General features: G+C 39.8%; 2 protein-coding genes across 6 annotated transcripts in view; one reads left to right on the plus strand and one right to left on the minus strand.

The window, feature by feature from the left end:
- Positions 1-20,261, minus strand: part of GPLD1 (glycosylphosphatidylinositol specific phospholipase D1) — a 489,207-nt gene that overhangs the window by 463,871 nt on the left and 5,075 nt on the right. For 2 of the 5 annotated variants that reach the window (XR_007508893.1, XR_007508894.1), the window contains exons 4-21: positions 17,669-17,766; positions 16,360-16,470; positions 16,035-16,083; positions 15,489-15,543; positions 14,412-14,519; positions 13,663-13,690; positions 13,436-13,575; positions 12,386-12,451; positions 11,701-11,824; positions 11,007-11,146; positions 9,670-9,856; positions 8,534-8,644; positions 7,471-7,545; positions 6,931-7,087; positions 4,835-4,976; positions 4,180-4,279; positions 3,993-4,086; positions 3,092-3,395 (exon numbers count right to left, since the gene is read on the minus strand). Coding sequence is in view for 2 of the 5 variants with exons in the window: in XM_049823692.1 (XP_049679649.1) it covers positions 1,040-1,117; positions 2,312-2,362; positions 2,455-2,481; positions 2,751-2,911; positions 3,219-3,395; positions 3,993-4,086; positions 4,180-4,279; positions 4,835-4,976; positions 6,931-7,087; positions 7,471-7,545; positions 8,534-8,644; positions 9,670-9,856; positions 11,007-11,146; positions 11,701-11,824; positions 12,386-12,451; positions 13,436-13,575; positions 13,663-13,690; positions 14,412-14,519; positions 15,489-15,543; positions 16,035-16,083; positions 16,360-16,470; positions 17,669-17,766 (2,279 nt within the window). In the remaining 3 variants the exon portion in view is untranslated. Of the gene's footprint in view, positions 1-25; positions 1,118-2,311; positions 2,363-2,454; positions 2,482-2,750; positions 3,396-3,992; positions 4,087-4,179; positions 4,280-4,834; positions 4,977-6,930; positions 7,088-7,470; positions 7,546-8,533; positions 8,645-9,669; positions 9,857-11,006; positions 11,147-11,700; positions 11,825-12,385; positions 12,452-13,435; positions 13,576-13,662; positions 13,691-14,411; positions 14,520-15,488; positions 15,544-16,034; positions 16,084-16,359; positions 16,471-17,668; positions 17,767-20,261 lie in introns of those variants that run through there. The other 3 variants (XM_049823693.1, XM_049823692.1, XR_007508892.1) reach the window with 3 other exon arrangements.
- NRSN1 (neurensin 1) overlaps positions 1-20,261 on the plus strand; it is a 677,204-nt gene that overhangs the window by 109,785 nt on the left and 547,158 nt on the right. The gene's annotated exons all lie outside the window — the stretch shown is intronic.

Genomic DNA, 20,261 nt, shown 5'->3' on the forward strand with positions numbered 1-20,261 from the left:
GAGACAATTCCTAAGAAGGTAAGTTGAGGTGTGTCATTGGAGTGTGACCTTTAGAATTCTGTGCTATTCCACTGACTTGTGTTAGTTAAAGTGAAAATAATGTTTTCTGTCTGTGAAGGAGGCAAGAGAGAGAAAATGCATAGGCATGTCTATAGACTAGTGATGGTAATAATAGCATCAGATCTTGCTGCTCAAGTGGTTTAATAGATAATTGATGCACACTGTTACACCCTGCATCATACAAAGTTATGTTAATTAGTTGAAGACAATACTGTTAACAATAAAAGCTGTTAATAATTCTAAGCTACCATGGTCATGGAATTTTACATGAAAACACAAAGAAAGGGTGTCAGAGTAGTCTCAGCCACAAGTGCAAAAGCAAAAGTATTTCCTAAAACTTAACCAGTCTTGCTTGCACTTTTCTCCCTGGGAGATCCCAGCTGTTCTACACCCCACGTGCGGGCCTTGAGACTTGCTAGAGACAGAGGCAGCCCTTTGGATTGGCACCCACCTTTGGCTTAGAGCTGCCCTTCCTCCATGCTTATTATTTTGACAGCAACTTTTGATATCTTATAATCCCTGTCTGTATCACAGTATACAAGGAGTTGTAAGTGATATGCTAGTCTTCCCTGGTTTTGTCAAGAAAATACTCAAATCTGACCAGTAAAGAAGGTGACCACTGAACATTCCTTATATAGCCAAATACTACTACCAAAATCTAGCTTTCTGCTCATTTCAGCCTCTAAAAGCTTTTCAGACCAGCTTGCTTGTTCTAGGTTAAGTGATGCTACTCCTCACAACAGAACTAATTTGTGCTTTTACATGACTGACATAGCTTTGGTTGGTTTGGAAGTCAAACCAGCATGAATGCTCATATTCCCCTGTAGAACCCTATCAACCTATCTGGGACATCTCTATCAAAAGTTTGCTGTCATGTGGTCTGTTGGTTTGTATGGGTTAAGGAGAGTATCACGGATACTACAGAGAGTCTTCACTAAAAGACCAGCTGTGCTCTGGTCTTAAATGCTACTGTGAACTTCTAGAGCGAGTAGACGAAAAGCCTTCCACCCAGTCGAGCTTTCGCTGAACTCCTCTCCGCTGCCACTACAACTTCTTTCTGCAGAGACACAGAACAAGGGTTAGCAAAATGCAACTGCAGGTGCACGATTGCCTTAAGCGTCCCTTACCAGATTTCGTCCATACCATTAGTGTCGTACAGAAATGTGATGAGGAGAAATGAGAGAGCAACCCACCTCATCAGAATAGTGCTTAACAATATGAGTTGGCAAACAGACTTTATTTCATTTGGGGAACTGGAAGAAGCTGGGAGCAGTCAAATCTCTTGCCACTGTAAACTGTTTCTCAGGGGTAAGATCAATACAGATGAAGCTGGAGAGTAGACTGGATTGGTGCCATAGCAAAGGAACACACCTCCTTGGAGAGCAGCCTCACTTGCAGTCATCCAGAAACCACCAGCAATGCCTGTGTTTCAGGTGTTTGATTCTGCACCCTAACCTAGTTTAGAAGCGTTTGTATTTCCAGCTGTTTCTCCACTGCATGTTTTAACAGCAAGAAGTCAAACCTCCTCAGCCTAGTACTGAGGCTTTCTAAGTACTCACACAGAGAACCTCGGTTCTCACACAGGTTATGTCAGAGTAAGCAGAACATTGGAATCCCTTGAGCTGAACAAGCACTAAGTAACCTTCAAGCTGGAAAAAAGGTTCCTCAGTGCATCACGCAAACATAGAGATTGACTTTGGGTAAAAATAACTGGCATCTGAGGGAAACAAAGAGAAACAGGTACACAAACACATCCAAAATCATTCCAGTAGGAAGTGGGACTTAATGCTTGGAAACACTTGATATATGAACAGTGTTCACTGCAAGTGATAGCTAGGACAGCAAGCCTGTAAATATTGAATGAGAGGGGTGGTTCAGTGTCTGGTTTACTCCATAGCTGAGCATCCACTTTGCATACAAGTTGGTATGAACCATAAAGTCATTTGGCACCTACACTTGATTTACCACATAACCTTTCAGCAAACTCCTCAAGAGTTTAGATTTCAGGCTGGTTTAAAGTGATCTCTTTCAATTCAGGTGTCAGGTGCCAAAATTCTGGCCACTCTGTAGTTCATCCACCTATAAAATGGTTTCAATTAACAGTTCAGAGAGTGACTTAAACGAAAATTAACTATGTGAAGCACTTAAGACTTCTGCAAATAAGTAAGATACGTATGTGAGGTGTTGGCTAGTATATGCAAGTGAGGTAGAAAGATGTTATGGAGCAACCAACAACAGTAATTTTTCTCACCTTTCTTTCAGATTTCACAGTGATAACAGAACTCCCAAATCTTGATAGCTCCTGTAAAATAGTATTGCTTATTATAATGCTGTTAGTATTTTTAAAGTGGGACTTTTTAGTTTCTTTCAGCAGTTTTTTTCCTGCTTACTTACCTCAGGAGAAATCAGGACATACTGTGCCTGAAGAAGAAAAAAAAAAAAGAGATAATAAAAAGTTAGTGAAGAAAACCACACTAGGAGAGTAGACGACCAGTGCAATAACCCTGGCTCCTAAACAGCAAAGTAATTCAAGAACAAACAGGAGGAGCCAAATCACGCAGATTCAGAAACAGAAGTAAAGCACCTGTTTTCTGAAACCAAGTCAGAACGTGCTAGATATTTGTACTGGATGTAATTAATTAGCTGTCATTATGACCTCATGTCCTGATATCACTTCCATGTTTTCTTACCCAGTCCTCAGGACAGGGAGATATCCAGGATTTGCAGTGGCCTGTCACATTCCCTGAGGACGCCTGCTTTCCGTTGTAAATGTAAACACGGCCAGCTGCCCCACCAAACAGTATTGTGGTGATACTGTTAGTTCGCAGTGGGGATGTCACAATCACTTCATCTGAAAATATTACAAGGATGACATAACACATCAGAAATGAAATAATGCTAAACGAAAACACGAGAGAGTTGGCACTTACATACCTCTCGATGCCATGATTCCTATTAATGATGACAGTTAAAATGTTTCAATTTCTGACTGAGTTGCTTGGGATTTTAGGGATGCCTCCCCACAAGGCACGACGGAATACTGGTATGAGTCAACTGAGGGAGCAGACTGTTTAGCTCTTGCATGAATATATAGGTGACCAGCCTTCCTGTTGCCAAAAATAAACATTTCACCCCGATCTAGATTGATCAAGCTTTACCTAGCCCATCGTCATCCAGGTCACTTAAGTGTACAACTCCTCCAAAGCGAGAAAACCTCCTGTCCCCACTGAATGTGCTGAGCAGAGAAGGCTCGGTGCTGTCTGTCAGATCGTACACCAGAGCCAGTCCAGCTTGGTGCAGCACTGAGGATATAAATGAAATCCTGGACAGGCTATCTGAAAAAAAAAAGAAGGAACAGAAGCTGAGCATCAGACAGAGGAACTCAGGTTTAATACTTGCAATACATTGACAGCAGGTAATACTGGCATTATGTGATATGGACAAAATTAATATAATTTATGAAACAAGATCAAACATTATATGGCATTAACACTAATTAGCACAGAAACAATCTCTTAGCAACAATACCAGGGGAAAAATGCATTCAAGTTAAAGATAAGAGTTCTACGTTTTGACTTTCGAATGCCTTACTGCCTACTGCCAGAGTAAGGACAAATTACTGTGTTGTTTTAATTCCAAGAAATATGCAGTCTACTAGCAAATCACTGCTACATAAATAATGCAAGGTAGTAATGCTGCTAAGCTAATTTTAAGGAAGGAAAACAAACAATTGAAGTTGAGGCATAGTAGACAGGACTCTCCACGTGAGGAGCTTCTATGTGATTACAGTGATTATTTCTGATTTTTTTTTTTTTTAAAATTGTATGGCAATTTAAAGGTCCCTTTTCTAACTTTTAACTTTGTATCTGTCCTCTCCTCATACAGAAACAAACATCCCAAAGCAGAAACGGTTTCCAGTTTTCAGGACATACCTGCAGTAGGTGCACCCACCACCAAAACTCTCCTTGTGATCCCAGCCACAGACATCACACCACTGGCCAGAGACAAACCCATTCTGCCCATTGCCTGTAAGGTTTTTAAAACACCTATGTCATTTCTACAGAATGTCACTTTACTTCAAATTATTCATAAGGTCCGATTCTATGGAAGGAGCCCTACCTTGACTCCAGTTACTGCAAACCAGTGCTTCGTGCTTGGTGGGTTATACCCATACACCTTCCCAACACTCTGTCTGACATCCGATGAGAAGGGATCGCAGCTTGAATCACAATGCAAAATACATTTGTATGTAACAAAGTATTTTTGTACATTCAGCTAGGATTTCTCCTCTTAAAATATTTTCCCTTTTTAGTTTGGAATAACAGTGGCTGCCAAATTCTAGAAATTTATTTTAGTAATTCCCATGCTTATTCTAACTAGTTACACAACATTTAAAGCACAGACTTGGTCTAACCACTTCTTAATCACCCAATACATTTTTGTGTTTGATTTGCCTTTAAAAATGCTATCTCGTAGAACGTGCTATCTATAGGATTATTTTAGGCATGCTTACTTGCCAGCATTTTTGTGTCCCCTCTCCCCTCCCTAAGAAAACCCAAGAAATTAAGTATCTCTAAATAACAAAGACCCTCTCTATAGAGGGTCTAAAGACCCCCTCTCTTCCTGAGGAAGGGTGAAGGCAAAAAAATACGAATTTAATAAAAACATTCTAAGCAGGACAAAGAGGAAACTTCCTGAAAAGCTAGAAGTCTAATCTATTACATTGTAGAATTAGGGCAGAATGGAGGAGAGCAAGCTGTCATATACAACACACCCAGCACAACTCCTCCACGTAGGGCTACCAATCAGCAGTAGCGTTACATTCTCCAGCTGGCAGCTGTCAAGTGAAAATCCAAACCAAGCGTAGTTTTCTTCCCCCTTCACCATCCAGTTGGCATCCTGTACTGAAAGAAGTCCTGACAGACCAGAAAAATATGAATTAAATCTTGGTGTACCCTGGCATAGAAAAATCTGTTAGCAATATTCCACTGATTCGTCCTATGACAACAAGCTCCTATACGCAAAGTTACACCGTCCACGATATGATACTTCGCTTGCTCAGTCTGCAAGTATACTGGCTGGTGAAAGCCTTTATTCAACATAGCCTGCTTCTAAATACTTGCAATAGCCTACACAAAGTACATGAAAGCTATTGGTCAAGCCTGCCCTAAACTAGTGACTCTTTCTTAGGGATAGGACAGCATTGAAAATGTTTATCAGAACTTGTAATTCTTCAAGGCTGGTGGGTGGGGGAGCTTCAAATAATTCTGGCTTTAATTCATTCTGTGTTTTGGTTTTGCAAAAATGTCAGTCAGCAGCGTTTTGAAACCCATTTTCCTTGCGGTTTCTAATTTTACATTAAGTAGAATAAGCTACAAAAGTTAAGTGTCATTGGAAATCTCAATTACATGATTCTGACAAAGCTCTGAATACCTGTGTATCCTGCCCAACCCCTCTTAACTTTTAGCTCCATAGGTGGCCTTTCCTCCCTCATTCACAAGAATCCTCATCCCCTGTAGTCATTAGCTATATTCACTTGCAGCATTCCTCTTTAGCCACATGAAGGAAGATACAGAATGATAAAAATTCATCTTTTGAGGTACGTTTGCCAATTTCCAAGGAAGACCAGTGATTCTGCCCTGGCATCACCGATACACAGTTGAATCCATTGCTTTAGCAAGGCTTTCAACACTGTGTCCCACAATGTTCTTGTATCCAAGCTGGGACACTGCAGTCTGGATGGGTGGACAACCAGAAGGGAAAAACCTGGCGAGATGATCACACTCGCAGGGCAGTGGTTAGTGCCTCTGAGAAGTGGAGTGCCTTCAGGGGTCTATCTTTAGACTCATCCTGTTAAACACTTCTATAAATGATTCGGAGAAGGCAACAACATGCTCTTTCATCAAGTTGGCGGATGACGGGAGATTGGGGGGGGGCTATCACCTGAGGGCAGGGCTACCATTCAGAGGGACCCAGACAGGCTGGAGGAACAGGCTGACGGGAACCTCACAAAATTCAGCGAGGAAAAATGCAAAGCCCTGCCCCTGGGAAAGGAGATGCCCCCAGTGATACAGGCTGGGGACAGACTGGCTGGGGAGCAGCCATGTGGAAAAGACCCTGGAGATCCTGGTGGGCAGAGAGCTGAGCGTGAGGCTCTGACAGCAGAGACGGCCAACAGCATCCCAGGCTATATAAGCATGGCAAAGAGACTGAGAGAAGTGATTGTTCCCCCTTTACTCCTCCCTAGACCATACCTGTAATACATTGTTCAGATCTGGACCTCAGAAAACAGGAAAGATGTTGATAAACTGCAGCAAATTTAGTGGAGGGCCCCCAAGATGGTTGGGTGCTGCTGCACTTGCGCTGTGAGCAGAGATTAAGGGACTGGGACTTATTCAGCCTGGAGAAAAGAAGGTTTTGAGAGGACCCAACAGCAGCCTGCCTGTACCTATGAGGAGGTTAACAAGGAGACAGAGGCAGGCTTGTCCCAGTGCACCAAGGTACTCAATGCCTTCTGTGCATCTGACTTCACTAAGCATAGTGGGAGGACAACAGACAATGAGCATAAGCTGAAAAAAGAGAGATTCATACTGGCTGTAACAAGACATTTTTTTCCCTACGAGAACAGCCAAGAAGTAGACCAGCTGCCCAGAGTGGCTGTGCAATCTCTGTCATTGGAGGTTTTTAAGACCTGACCGGATAAACCCCTGAGCAATCTGGTCTGAGTTTATAGCTGTCCTCTTATTGAGTAGGAGGCTGGACTAGACACCTCCTGAGATCCCTTTGAACCTAAATTATTCTATGATTAATTAAGAACAAATGAACAGTCCCATAAAATATGGAAGGGTTAATTTACTCAAAAAATATTACCTTGGTCACTCCTGTTGAAATAAGAGTAAAATGCAACCACAAATCCTCTCTGCTGCCCACCACCAGGTGCATATGGAGAGCCCACAACCAGATCAGCATTTCCATCCCCATCAACGTCAGCTGCCAGGAGGGACCAACCAAGATTACAGTAGGAATACTGAAATAAACAGTTAGTTTGAGGCTGAAATGGAACCGAAACCACCAATTCTGTAACAAAATAGAGCAAGTTACTTCTAAAGAGCTAACTTTGCTTCTGATCAAATTACCCTCCCACTCCCTGACTTCAGTTTTGTTTTCTTTGGGTTTTTTTTGCAGGGCTATGCACTTTCTGTTCACCTGCTGCCTCCCCTGCACTGGAGTACAAATGTCTTTCTCACATACAACAACCTAGGCAAGCACCTGCTTCCACCATCCCCATCAGTTTAAATTCCCTTGCCATTAGAAGCTTGATTTTAACATTCTTTTTTTAAGCCCATGAGCCCCTTTCCCCTTTATCTCACCTCCTGTTTGTGTAGCCCTGTATTAGCCTGATCAATATACCTGACAAGTTATGGTAATGTTTGGTTGAGATGCCAAGCCTCTTCCCTCAGTGCCGAAATAGACATACACAGCACCCTAAACAGCAGGAAAAGCAAATACAGCATGAGAGAGCATCTGCATGTCAACACCAAGAATGAATCCAAAACAAAGCACAAGGAGTGAAAACAGTTCTGCAAGGGCTAATACAACTGCATTTCTCCTATCAGAGCCTTGTCATAAAACTGTCTTTTCCACCCTAAACCTAAGAATACCCATGCTGTAATGGGTACTGCTATAACCAGGCAACAAACTAGAGAAGTACATTTTCATCATATTGTGGGCAAGGAGCAAGGACAGTATACTGTATTTACATTCGTTATATACACATTCAGGTGGCTCAAATTTTGTTAATTATTATTTAAGGCAATGGCACACAGTGCCAGGCATAACAAATCCATGCAATTTTCCAAGCTAGTGGGTCTACATAAAAGCATTTAAATTCCTATTTAGGCAGGTAATTTAGTATCTGAAATTCTGAAGAGTTTTAAGCTTAATGGATATGGTTTAAATGAAAACATTTTGCCTCTTGGTTTGCATGGGTTTGCAAGGGACCATTACATGGCTTATCTAGTAAAGCTGCAAGTCATTAAGCCTCTGTAACTTGATTATTTTAGCATGTGTGTCTGTGTTCCTATCACATTTTAGATATGATCTTTTGGCCTGTGACAGCAGATGACGAGGCTCACTGACCCATGAGGTCTGTTCCAGACACTCTGTTCCTAAATAAAAAGGGTACACTTGTATTTCATAAATGGCTCCTTACATTTCCAGCACATCAGTGCTGCATAGCTGCAATCTGATTTGGATTTCTAATGTGCAAAAAGGCCAAGAGAAATACAGATAGCTGTCACTGCTGTAGTCAAAATACCCACAAAGGTTATAAACCTTTGTGTTTAAATTACAGTGTCACCTTGAGCAACAACAGAAATTCTCTCTCTTGTTTCCCTGTTCAAAAATATATGGATCAATAAAAATGTTCTGTTTGGAGGGAAAAAATCCCAACAAACCCATGTGAGTGGCTTACTTTGTAAGTAAGAAACTGAGATCCCACAGAAGGTGCTCCAACTGCCAGATCTGGCAGCCCATCCTCATTGAAGTCCAGGACTGCCAAGGCAGAACCAAATCTTCCTGAAGGCTAAAAGAAGAAGGATTGCTCTCATGAAAATAACAGATGTTTTCAAGACAAAACCATCAAAACCTAATGCACATTTGCAATCACAGCACAGGGAAGAACTGGAAACAGAGATAACAAAAATCTATCCCAACAATTCTTAAGATTTTCTTTGCGTCACTATTCTCCCAAGTAATAACTGTCATGCTAATACACTAACTCAGAGTCAACTGTTCTGTTTGAGGATGTGGAGTTATTAAAATATAAGATAACTGAACACAATATGGCGCTGCTTTGCCATTTCCTCTTCTGAGCCTAGTGCACCATTGATGTTAAGTTTATGATCTTTCCTGTTAACAGCATTATAGCTGTGAACCACTAAAACGCTCTGTAGGAAGACAGCAGCTGTTACTTCACAGTTTACAACCACAGAAACAGATTAAAAGGAAATGTATCTCATCTCTCTTCTTTGTGAATAAAGATATTTTCTACAGAGGATCTTCTTTATTACTCAAAAAGATGATTCGATCCTGCTTCTCAGTTACAAGCCAGTCACCATCATGGTAAATTGTAGTCTTCTCTTTCTTAAAATAACATGTACTCTTAGTAAAGACAAACAATGGTTTTGTGAGAAGTTATCAATTAATGAAAAAATGTAGCTTCAAAGGAATTGAAACTTATATTGGATTAATAACTTTAGATGAAAAAGGAAGGGAAAATCACAATATTTTCATAAATGCAGGGACCCAAATGAGCTACACTGTGACTTACAGAGACACTACCTCCGTTTTATTCAAGAGCAAATTATGTTCTAATACCACTTATCTGGCACTGTAATAAAAAGTGAACCTACAGATCACCATTGCTTTAATTGTTCCTGTGACTTACATAACAGTTATTTTTCTTGAAAAGCTTATGACATCTTTTTACCAGGAGGAGTATTTCAGGAATAATCTTCATACGTATCAATGATACTGTTGCTCAGTCAAAATTTACCACATTTTCAGGCAAAACAATTTAAGTGAAAATTATCTGTCTTGACCTCTCACCTGATGACCCTGTAGTACTTGGTCAGCTTTCTCATCTAGATCCATGTCCTCCAGCGGCAAACCTGACTGGTTGCCATAGACCACATACACCCGTCCTATCTGAATATGGCCCAACGTGCTGTACCCTGGTGCTCCAACCACCAGATCTTCATATCCATCCTGGTTTAGGTCAGCTGAGATCATTGCCCTGTACAGCAAGGGAGTCAACAAAATAATCACATTAGCTTCCAGACTATCACAACATTAGCAGAGAATAAATACTTTTACTTCTTCCAGGTGAACCAAGACCTGTCTTTCTCCACCTATTTTTGTAAAAATCTACACAGCATTTTTCATATAATATATTTTATTTTTGTTTTCTTGAATTAAATAAAAACAGAGCCTTGAAGATTCATCTTCCATTAATGCACCTGAGAGCTGTACGAACTGCTTTTTACTTACTGACACAAGGCACCTGAGAGCAATCAGAGCAAGCAGCATGAAAAAGTGCTGCTTGCATATGACACAGAATACAAAAGATGAAATTAAGTATCTTTTTAACTGAACCTCTGATTTAATTGACAGACTTAACAGTAGATAAGCGAAGGGATCACAGGTCTCGGTAACATGTTGGAATTTAGAGAGGGAATGTGGAGAGAAAAAACCCTAACTACCATTAATTTGGCTGGTGTGAAGTAAACTCAAGGATTAAATCTTCAATTTTTGAGTCAGAAGAAATAAAGCAAGATGAGCAGCAATGCAAATTTATTTTATTACTCTTCTCTGTTGCAGGTCAAGCTAGAAGCTCTCTGGCAAGGAAAGAGAATATGCCTCTTTCTGTCTGAATCTATCTTTGAACTCCCTGCTACTGATCACAGTTTGGGACGGAGAATTAATTCTGCCCAAACATAAACCAACAACCAAAAAAGGGTAACAATGTTCCCATACTGTTCAGAACTAGAGCCAATGTTGGTTCTAATTTTAGTTCCTTTCATTCTGAGCTTGATCACACACAGAGCATTGAGCTCCTCCACTAAAGAGAGAGAATGTAAAAAAATGACAAGACAACCCTTCCAAAGAAAGGGGTTATCTGACTAGAATGCACAACTGAATGGAAATTTTGCTCTTGATACAGTTTTATTCGACACAAAGAGGCTTACGCTAACATCTGAAAGAAAGGTCTTATGTGTTAACTTCTTGTTCTGGCCAGACAATTTAAGTCATTCAGCCAGATTTGTACCACTAATTGATTTGGACTGTCACCTTTAAAGAGTATCCAAAGACTAAACATTAATATTCTGTGGGTAATCAAAATTTTCAGAATTTAAGAGGGAGGTAGGAGGAAAAAAATTACCAACCATCCAAGTCTAGCATAGGGTGAAGTCAGAAAATATGAAGCTGCTGGCTTGGAGATGTGCTTAGGAGTTTTTTGATGTGTAGGTGCTAACGCTCTCCAGACATTGGTTGCAAAAGCATGGTTTATCAAGCGGAGGGAATTCTGAAATAAAAATAATAAAAGACACAAGAATAGTTAAAACACAGGCTGAAACTCTAGAACATTATGGAGCACCTCAAAAACCAAGTCACCAACAGTGGAAATGACCACATTGGTCTAAGTGGACTCTGACTCAGGTCATAAGCACCATTTCATAGAGACAAAAATCTGTATGCTCTAAATGAAACTGCTAATTGTTCACTGCTATGCTTTGTTGGGAATTCTTAACCCCCAAAAGTGATGATATGATTCTGTAAAATCCAAATACTAAAGCGTAAATACTAAAGATATATTTTGTCATTTTTGGCACTGCAAGATGTGTCCTAACTTCTCTATACAAGGAGCAAAGTGTAAAAATTGAATATTTACAATGTAAATGTATGTAAAAATATACAGATTAACAATGGTGCTGGAAATCTCCATGAAGTGGAGTCAGAGGCTACTGTTAACATCCAGAGACCCTACTCCATCATGCAGCATTTCAGATAGAAATTAAAACAATTTTATACAGAGCTCAATTTTACCTGACACATCTGTCACTTCTCACTTTCACTTACTGTTGCCCAAGATTCTGTGTTGAAGTGAACTCCTCTCTCTGTATAGTTTATATTCTTTTCAGGTGTGTTTGTAAGCAAAGAAGTTGTATTCTTGTGACGTTCATGTTTTGATTGTTTGCTCTTGCTAAAATAAAGAAGACAGTAATAACAATTAATATAGCTGAATTAATGACTGGAGTATTTTATGACAAAGCTAGGAGAAGCAAACCCATTGTATGATATCAGGTGGCTATTTCTCACATGTATAAATGGAATTCTCAAGACATACCAGTTAAGCTGGTTTCTCTTGAGATGTTTGCTGGAGGAATACATACACTTGTGCTCTGAACAGCTGAGTTCCTTATTTCTGCACATAAATCAGGAGAGAATTTAGCTATGGTAATTGTAAACATGAATCAGTAGTTTCATGATTAGTGGAACAAAGAGTGACAACCAAATAAAGTGTGAAGACTTAGCATTTCAAGTGTTAGGTAATATTCTTGTCCTTAGGCTGGAAGGTAGAAGTCTCTCTCAGGTTCCGCACAGTTCCCCTACAGGAAGCTTACTTACCCATGTTAAGACAGACTCAAATTCACACACAAAAAGATAAACCAAAAGATCTCTAATTTTCAATAGCTCACTGTCCACATTAGCGGAAGACTCTCTTTTCATCAGTAAATCTTTGAACCGTCAGAGCTATACTTACACGTACTTGTCCTTGTGCTCCCTTGTGCAGTTTATAAACAGAGGGTTCTCAGGCAGGAAGCAGCCACTAAAGAAATGTGCAGAATGCATTTTAAAGATTTTCCCACAATGGAAGTGAAACTAAACATACAACTTTTATCGTTACTGATTCCTCTGTTAGAAGTCATCAGTTTTCTCGAGAAACCCTGCTTATTCAAAATTAGAGCACCATTACAATCCTTAGAAACCCTTTTGATATTTATTTTAATGACCTTGATTAGGTTCTATATGAATCTCACATCTCTTTCTAAAACTTTTAAAGGAAACTTATTGTAACATGTCCTGCTAGTTCTATTAATCTAAAGCACTTTTAATGAAAGTGCCATTCTGGAACAAAGAACAAAACAGATTATGCCACACTGTATTTCAAACATAATTTCCCAAAGCAGCTGCAGTGATATTTTCCATGTAAATGGATGGATTAATTGCCACTGTTGGTATTACAAAGTTATTTAAGTAAGGTTACACTTGTAACAGAGCAGTACAAGGCTAGAACTTCTATAAAAATATGATATTCCGAGTACAAGCCTGACCTTCTAACAGTAGAATATGTACTCTCGCTCTTTCTAATCCTATTTGCCTTAGGCGTCTGAAGGCAATATCTGACCTCCCCTAGGAAGGGACATCTTTGCTGGCTGATGACAGCAACGAGAAGGTGCAGCTACAGCCACAGCTCAGAGTGCCAGGCCAGGCAGAACCTCAGGACATGGCTATGCAATATTTAAGCAGGCCCTTGAGTATGTCAAAGAATGCCCCAAATTTTCCCCGTCAAGTAACAGCTGGGCATGCCAGAGCCTTGCCTGGGGAAAGGAGTGTGAACATGTGACAAATGCGAACCCAAGGCCTATGTAATCCTCTGCACCCGGGTAAAAGACAACCACAGAAATCCCTTTGTCCAAGTAAGGATTTGAAGCTCAGCACCTCTTCTAGGAAAGAACTTGCCTTCAGAAGACAATTAAGGGGGTGTCAGGACTTGACTACTGCATTTCATGTTGCAGGAAACATGCTATACCTGGTTCCATTCTCTAGCATATGGCTTGTCAGCTCAAAAATATTGTTTGTCCAGAACGCCATGTCATCCACTCCTCCGAGGAAATACTCATGGAACTTCTCCACCAGAAATGGAGATTTACTAGCATATGTTGGAAAAAGCTAAGAGACAAGTAACATACTTAGTAAGATGGATTACGTTGTCTTCATGCTATATATTCATTTTTATAAAGAAAACAGAAAACCAACCTTGGCAACGGCAAGCCTTTCTCCGTGCCTGAAAAATAAATAATCTTCAGAAAAAAATTTGCTTCATTTAATAATATTTAATTATTTAAACATTTCTTTTCAAGGCTTCTGTATAGTAAATACTATGGAAGCCATTACATTTCCTTGTTGGCTGTCAATATATTTGTAAAAGCTGTAACGTGAGAAGTAATGATACTAACTTTATTGCTGCCCTTGATTTGGAGGGTTTCACAGTGTTTCTAAATGCTGTGTGACTATTGGTAATTAACCGAAATAAAGGATACAGCTAGGCTGTTAAGGATATTCACAAGCAGACATTGCCAGATATCAAAAGTCTCTTTTGAGTTATCCTTGGACTTGAAGGGATCTACACAAAGTGTAGGTACGCCACCTATTTAGGTGTGTACACTATTCTTTTAGTACATGAAAATTATATTGCTAATGTGCCACAATGCAATGGTACTTGAAGACACAGCTGTTCTCAAATAAATAGGATAAATATGTTAAATGCATAAATGCATTAAATAGCTAAGATGCTGAATCTGTGATGTAATAATGAATTTAACAGTCATTAAGCAGTCTGAGTTTGTATTCTAGCCATTAAAAAAATCCGGGTGTTTTATGATTTTGCGGTCTAGTAGGGAGTCTACATTGCTGGCCTCAATGCATAAGTCATTTCAAATAGGATTATCATCATTTTCCTACATATGTTTCACTTATGAAAACCCAGACAAAGTTATTCAACTTACAGTTCAAGAAACAGCAGGTAAGTACAGTCAGTAATTGTGCTTTCAGTTATGATCTCTTTTCCATAGAATTCCTTATAGATAGCTGCTAGGTCTTTGACAGGTACATACCTAAAAATAAGATGAAAGTATTATAATAAGAGATTTTCCCATCACCTGATAAAAGACTACAGTTCATGCAGTAAAATAGCCTGCTTTAAAATATTCTAAATTTCAAAAGACTATAGAAGGTCATGATGATTTACAAATGCCAGAAAGACCAGGATTGCAGGTGCAGTTACTCTCTGCACAACACTCTCCTCTTGTTTAGGTTCAAAGTCAGAAACCTGTAAAACCACACCCCTACAGCTACTGCTGGTAGACTTTCCACACCCTCACACTGGTTTCCTGGCTTGGCCATCACATAATCCCGGAGGATGTCCTCCAACTCTGCACTGTGCCAAATCTACTCCTAGCCAAACAGACTTTTCCCACAGCTGTGCCAGAGTTTTATTAATGAACTGTGCCTTCTACACCTAGATGAACTACATCCTACTTAAACAAAACTACTCAAATGACCTACTTTATCAGCAGAAAGAAAGGCATGTGAGTTCTTCCAGTTAAAAACTGTGAGAAAAAAAATGTGTATATCTAAAACTGCTGCTTCTTTTTATGCTTTTAAGACCTGTCTGAATTCCACAGCATGTATAACCATAAACATCCTCAATTTCCAAAACTTTAAATGGAACTCTAAGTGAGATTTATTTAACTGAGTTATTTAACTAATCGTTAGGACACTCCAGGAAACCTTTTTCACTGATTATTTTATATATAATTACTTATAGTTTCCTTCAGTGATAAATAATTTAATCTTTCTTGCTGTGTCCCTATATGTAAAACCTTTTTTTTCTTCCGTCCTTCCAGTTTTTCATTTCAGGGAACAGTAAGTACGCATATGAGGAATACCAAACTCAGAAAAATTCCAACAGCTGCAAGGCTCTCTTTTGAAGGAAAGGTAAAGGAGGACAGCATTTTGTTAACACAGTGAATATACAGAGTAAGCAGAAATAATTATTAAAGAAGGCAACCTTATTATCTTACCAATTTGATGCCAGATAACTGAAGTCCAGCTCAAACTGACTCAGTACATCTCCTCCTGCAGATGGAAGAATGAAAAAAAAACCAAAAAGCCCAACAAACAGAACCTGTTAAGTATCTATCATGGGTAACAGGGCAGATGAAGCTATGAATGGCTATGCGATCCATGTTTATATGGTAGATCCTCTAGCTATATGTTTAGAACACATAAATGGTTCACCTGAAAGTATGCTGCATATTTCACACTTCCAGAGAGTAAGAATAATGTAAAATTTAAAATCACAGTAGTGATTCCATTTAAACTTTAGCATCCTTCAGCCTGTGTTTGGGCTTTAAAGCAAGTGTCCATATGCCCTATCACATCTCCTAAAACATGGAGCATGAGGACAGGTATAGCAGGGCTTTGCAAGCAATGGGGGAGAGTGAGAATACAGTGTCCATCTTGGCTCCGGCATTGCACAGGGTAAGAGCCAGAATCACCCACTGTGGTTTTGAAGTGGACTAGTTATTCTACCAGAAGGATCTATGATCAGCAAACCGAAACATTACCAAAATCGCCAACACTGTGAGCTTCCGAGTATGAACCTTGAAAATCGATCTGGAGAAAGAGAAAAACAAGAGAACTGTCCATTTATTTTACTCACCCTTCCATACAAACCTATGAGCAGAAACAAATTGTCCAAGCAGCCCTGAAGTTTACAGGTCCCAAACCTGACCAACTTCGTTCTTATGGAGTTCATGACATTACATCTCTCTGAAAATCTTCCCGAAACAGGGCTCCAGCTTTTCTCTTCCCTCCCCACTAGAGTCCAAAGCTAAGCTATCAATTCCAACAAATCCAGTTACATCAATAAATAAAATAATACAGGCTTACTTCTCCCATGGCCTTTAGGAATCCTTGGTCGATGCCCAGGCTATGCCAGCTAATATCTGCCACCATATGCGAGGCAACTCCAAACAGGAAAGCCACCAGCTTCTCTGTAGCCTACACAACAACAATCCACTTATAGTAACATCATTAATTTTACTCCTGTCTTCAAGAAGAGGTGAGCATTTTATGTATATGCATTATACAAGGATATAGCTGAGAAACTCTTAAAATCCAAGAACTTAGCATGACAAAGTGTTGACCACTCATTCCTTGATGCTTGGAGTCACTTTTTGTGACTTGAGAAGCTTTAAGCACTTCATACAGTCCAAGGCCACAGAATTGCATGGTTGATGTCAGGACAACTTGTGTACTTCAAGTTAGATGTGTACTAAAGTGTTTTTCTGAACTGGCAATAAACACTTCCACTTCCAAGGAGTGAATCCCCTCTGCCACCATGGCTGTCGTGCAGGCACACAGAGGAGAAAAGGACATTCCTGTGCAAGTGCTGCTCACTGTAAAAGTACCCAATTAAACTCCAGGTATGAAATTACTCATTTTATTCATACAAACAGAAAAGATATTTGGAATAAATTTATCAGCAACAGAAATTCCATTTCTCCAGAAAAGACTTCTCTGCTTTGAACCACTGTAAGTTCCAGAGGTCTTTTAAAAATTCTTAATCGAATCATAGTTTTTGACAACTTATACTTCCCAAGGGTTAATAGTTCACAAGATCAGTATCACCAATGGCCAGTGAAAAGGCAGGCAAACTTGTTTAGGTTTTAAAGAGTGCATGCTCTCAAATGCTATATGACTCTCCTGAGCAGAGAGAGAATGGCAAGTTCTCTAGTAAGGCAAAGAAAACAATATTACCTTCTAAGATCATTCTCACTTTTGACAATTTGGTTTTCCTCTCCTCCTAAGTAGCTCATATACCATAAACAAAAGCAAATCAGGACTAAGTCCAAGATTTCACAAGTGACAATTCCAAAAGACACCTGGTTTTTAAGTGGCAAACACTCAACCAGATCTGATAATAATGCAAGACTACCAATCATGTTGGGAATTTTGGACCTATGAAATGTATCATAAGCACCAGAGCACACTGGAGGTAACTGATAGACTGTATATGGAAACTGGAACTTTTTTGTCTGGTGAAGATGAAAACAAGATTTCAAATTTTCCTGTATCAGCAGAGACTTTGATTTAAAAATATGCATTTTTTTCTACACTTCCCAAAGGATGAATTGCAACAAGTGAAGGCGAAGAAAACAGTAGAAAGCAAAGCCAAAAGTTAATGAAATTTTCTTACCTCTTCCCAAGGCTGAGGATAATTCCTTCTGATGTAGTGAATACTTGCACTGAGAAATGGTGACCAGTGAGTGTCTTCTGACACATCGTGGAATATTCCTATTGCAATAAAATTATATCAATATTTGATTTATTCTTTTGGGTGGGGAGGGGAGGGAGGGAGAAAAAAAGAAAAAGTTTCCTCCATGAAAAAAACCCACAGACTTTTTTCAATTTCATAGCGTACAGACAATACGTTTTGCAATCCACTTATATGAGAAGAACCAAACAAGATGTATTTTTATACGATTTATACTGTCAAAAGAGATACTAGATTTACCTTCTATGATTTTGGTTTGAAGCATCTGAAAATTTTGTGCCTGCTCCCTTTCTCTGTGCCTGTGAGTAGGTACAGTACAATGAAAGACTGCCTCCCAAGTGGAGAGAATAAAGAGAGCTGACAGAGATGCTGTTGACTAAATGAATGCATCAAATTGCATGGCAGAAAAGCTGATGGGCATGGCAGCCAACTCAAAATATCATTCTATGGGTCAGGTATCAGTTTCCACAGGGCAGAGGAGGGCTATGTCATCATCATTTTCAACAGAATGTCAAACTTGCCAAGATACAGTCAGTGTAGGAGCAGAAGAAGGGCAAAGGAAAGCAGAAAAAATCAGGTTTTCCTTTAAGCATCAATTATTACTCTCACTTGGATTTATGCAGAAGAGATTATGTAGGATCTAACACAGTGACCTTGCCTAAAAATTTCTGTGTACCTACATGAAGCTAAGAGCAAAGTGATGCTGACATGACAAGACCAAGCAGCACAATATTACATTCTCTAAGGGGGAAGACAGTAGGCAGGAGATAGATTGTTCAGACCATCAATACACTTAGAGGAAAACTACGTGTTTGTTCACAGGGAACTGTGAAACTGCAGAAGACTGAGGTATATTAAATGCTGAAACTGAGTGAGCAGACCTTGTTGGTAATTCAGTCACCTCCTGGCCTCTTGACATTTTACAGTGCAGCTGAACTAGATAACATAAGGATGGGATCTGCTAGACCAAAATTAAATGTTCACAGAGTAGACTTCTACATCTAAGTTTGCCACCTGCCTGGAAAGGCAGTCTGGATGGCTTTGTTCTTGATCTAGAGGCACAGTTAAAACAGCTCAGATCTGCAGAGGTACCTATTTCTTCCATATTGACTAAGGAGACCACTGACCAGCAGCCCAAGTATAAAACAAGGCAAGATTGACCCCAACTTTAGTGAAGGAATACAGGCTGGAGACTGTAGAGAGAGAGGCTCTGACCACTGACCTGGTATAAGGCAGGAGTCAAAACTGCTAGAAGGGAAAGACGAGGTAGGTAGAAATAACCAAGTTAAGGTAGGAACTGAAGAAATCCCAGGAGAACATCAGTCCTGAAAACAAGGCAAGCGAGACTGAAGTTTGGGACAAGATGTTAGCAGAGCCAGGCAGAAGACCAGGAACAGTGACCTGGTGAGTGACAGGAGACAAAACCAGTATTAAATGCCAGAGCAGAGGGGCAATCTGGATGTGAACTGAGCATCACAATATAGCAACAGAGAAGATAACCCGTTAGGCAACCCAGATGGGGCAACCTGCCTATCCAGATATAAACGAAGCAGCCTGCAGTTGGCATAAACAACAGTCAGCATCAACAACCTGTGTCTGAGAAACAGTGATAAGTCTAGCTGTCACTGTGTGATTTAAGACTCTAAGTAGAGCAGGCAGTGAGAAAAGTCGGGGAAAGCGTCCTTGGAAAGACAAAGAAGGGTTTTGCAGTTTGAGGCAGCAAAAATAAATACTGAAATAAGTGAAGGCACTGGCACTCAGCTGAAAAACATGTAAAAGATGAGGCAAACCAAACAAAGATCTAAGAACACTTTGAATTTAATGGATCTGAATTTGCATGACCCACTAAAATAGACCACCTCCCATACTTTACGTTTTCAGTAAGATCTCAACCACGAATAGGCTAGATATCCTCACACAAACTACACATTGCTGCCTTGTCGCTGGTATCTGCCTAAACATCCTAATGGCTTGTTGTTGGAGGACAGGCTGTCTTTGTCCCATTTGCTAACTGCTCACTATCCAGATCTACCACTTTAGTAGCAAATATCCCGGAGCAAGCCCTAGCCGGTGTTTTATAGCTCCAGCATTGCTGGAGAAACTGATAACGATCAAGACCTGACCTACCAGAGCTGAAAAAATCTGAGGACCACCTGCAAGCTAAGACATACTTTTTACAGCCATTGCAACAGGGTGCTAATTTTGTAGTGCAGTCTTCAGATCTGCACAAAACTAACACTGACATTACTTTCAAACGGGAAGCAGTAAAAGGCAAAAGACAGCAGTCTGAAAAACAAAGACTTTAACCTGGGATGATACTAACACTCCCCCCTCCAAGCAAGTCCTACACTATTTTGTTTTTGTGGGTTCTTTTTATATTCTCCTATCATCTTTGTGACTGATCTGATAGAAATTATCTCTAGGCTTTCCCTAAGACTTAGAAAAAAGATCATTTTGTCCTCTCAGTTTCTCCCTAAGCTGTACTCAGTAATCTGACCTAATTTAGTCAAACAGC

Source organism: Accipiter gentilis, chromosome 20, assembly GCF_929443795.1.
Source record: "Accipiter gentilis chromosome 20, bAccGen1.1, whole genome shotgun sequence".
Lineage (NCBI taxonomy): Eukaryota > Metazoa > Chordata > Aves > Accipitriformes > Accipitridae > Astur > Astur gentilis.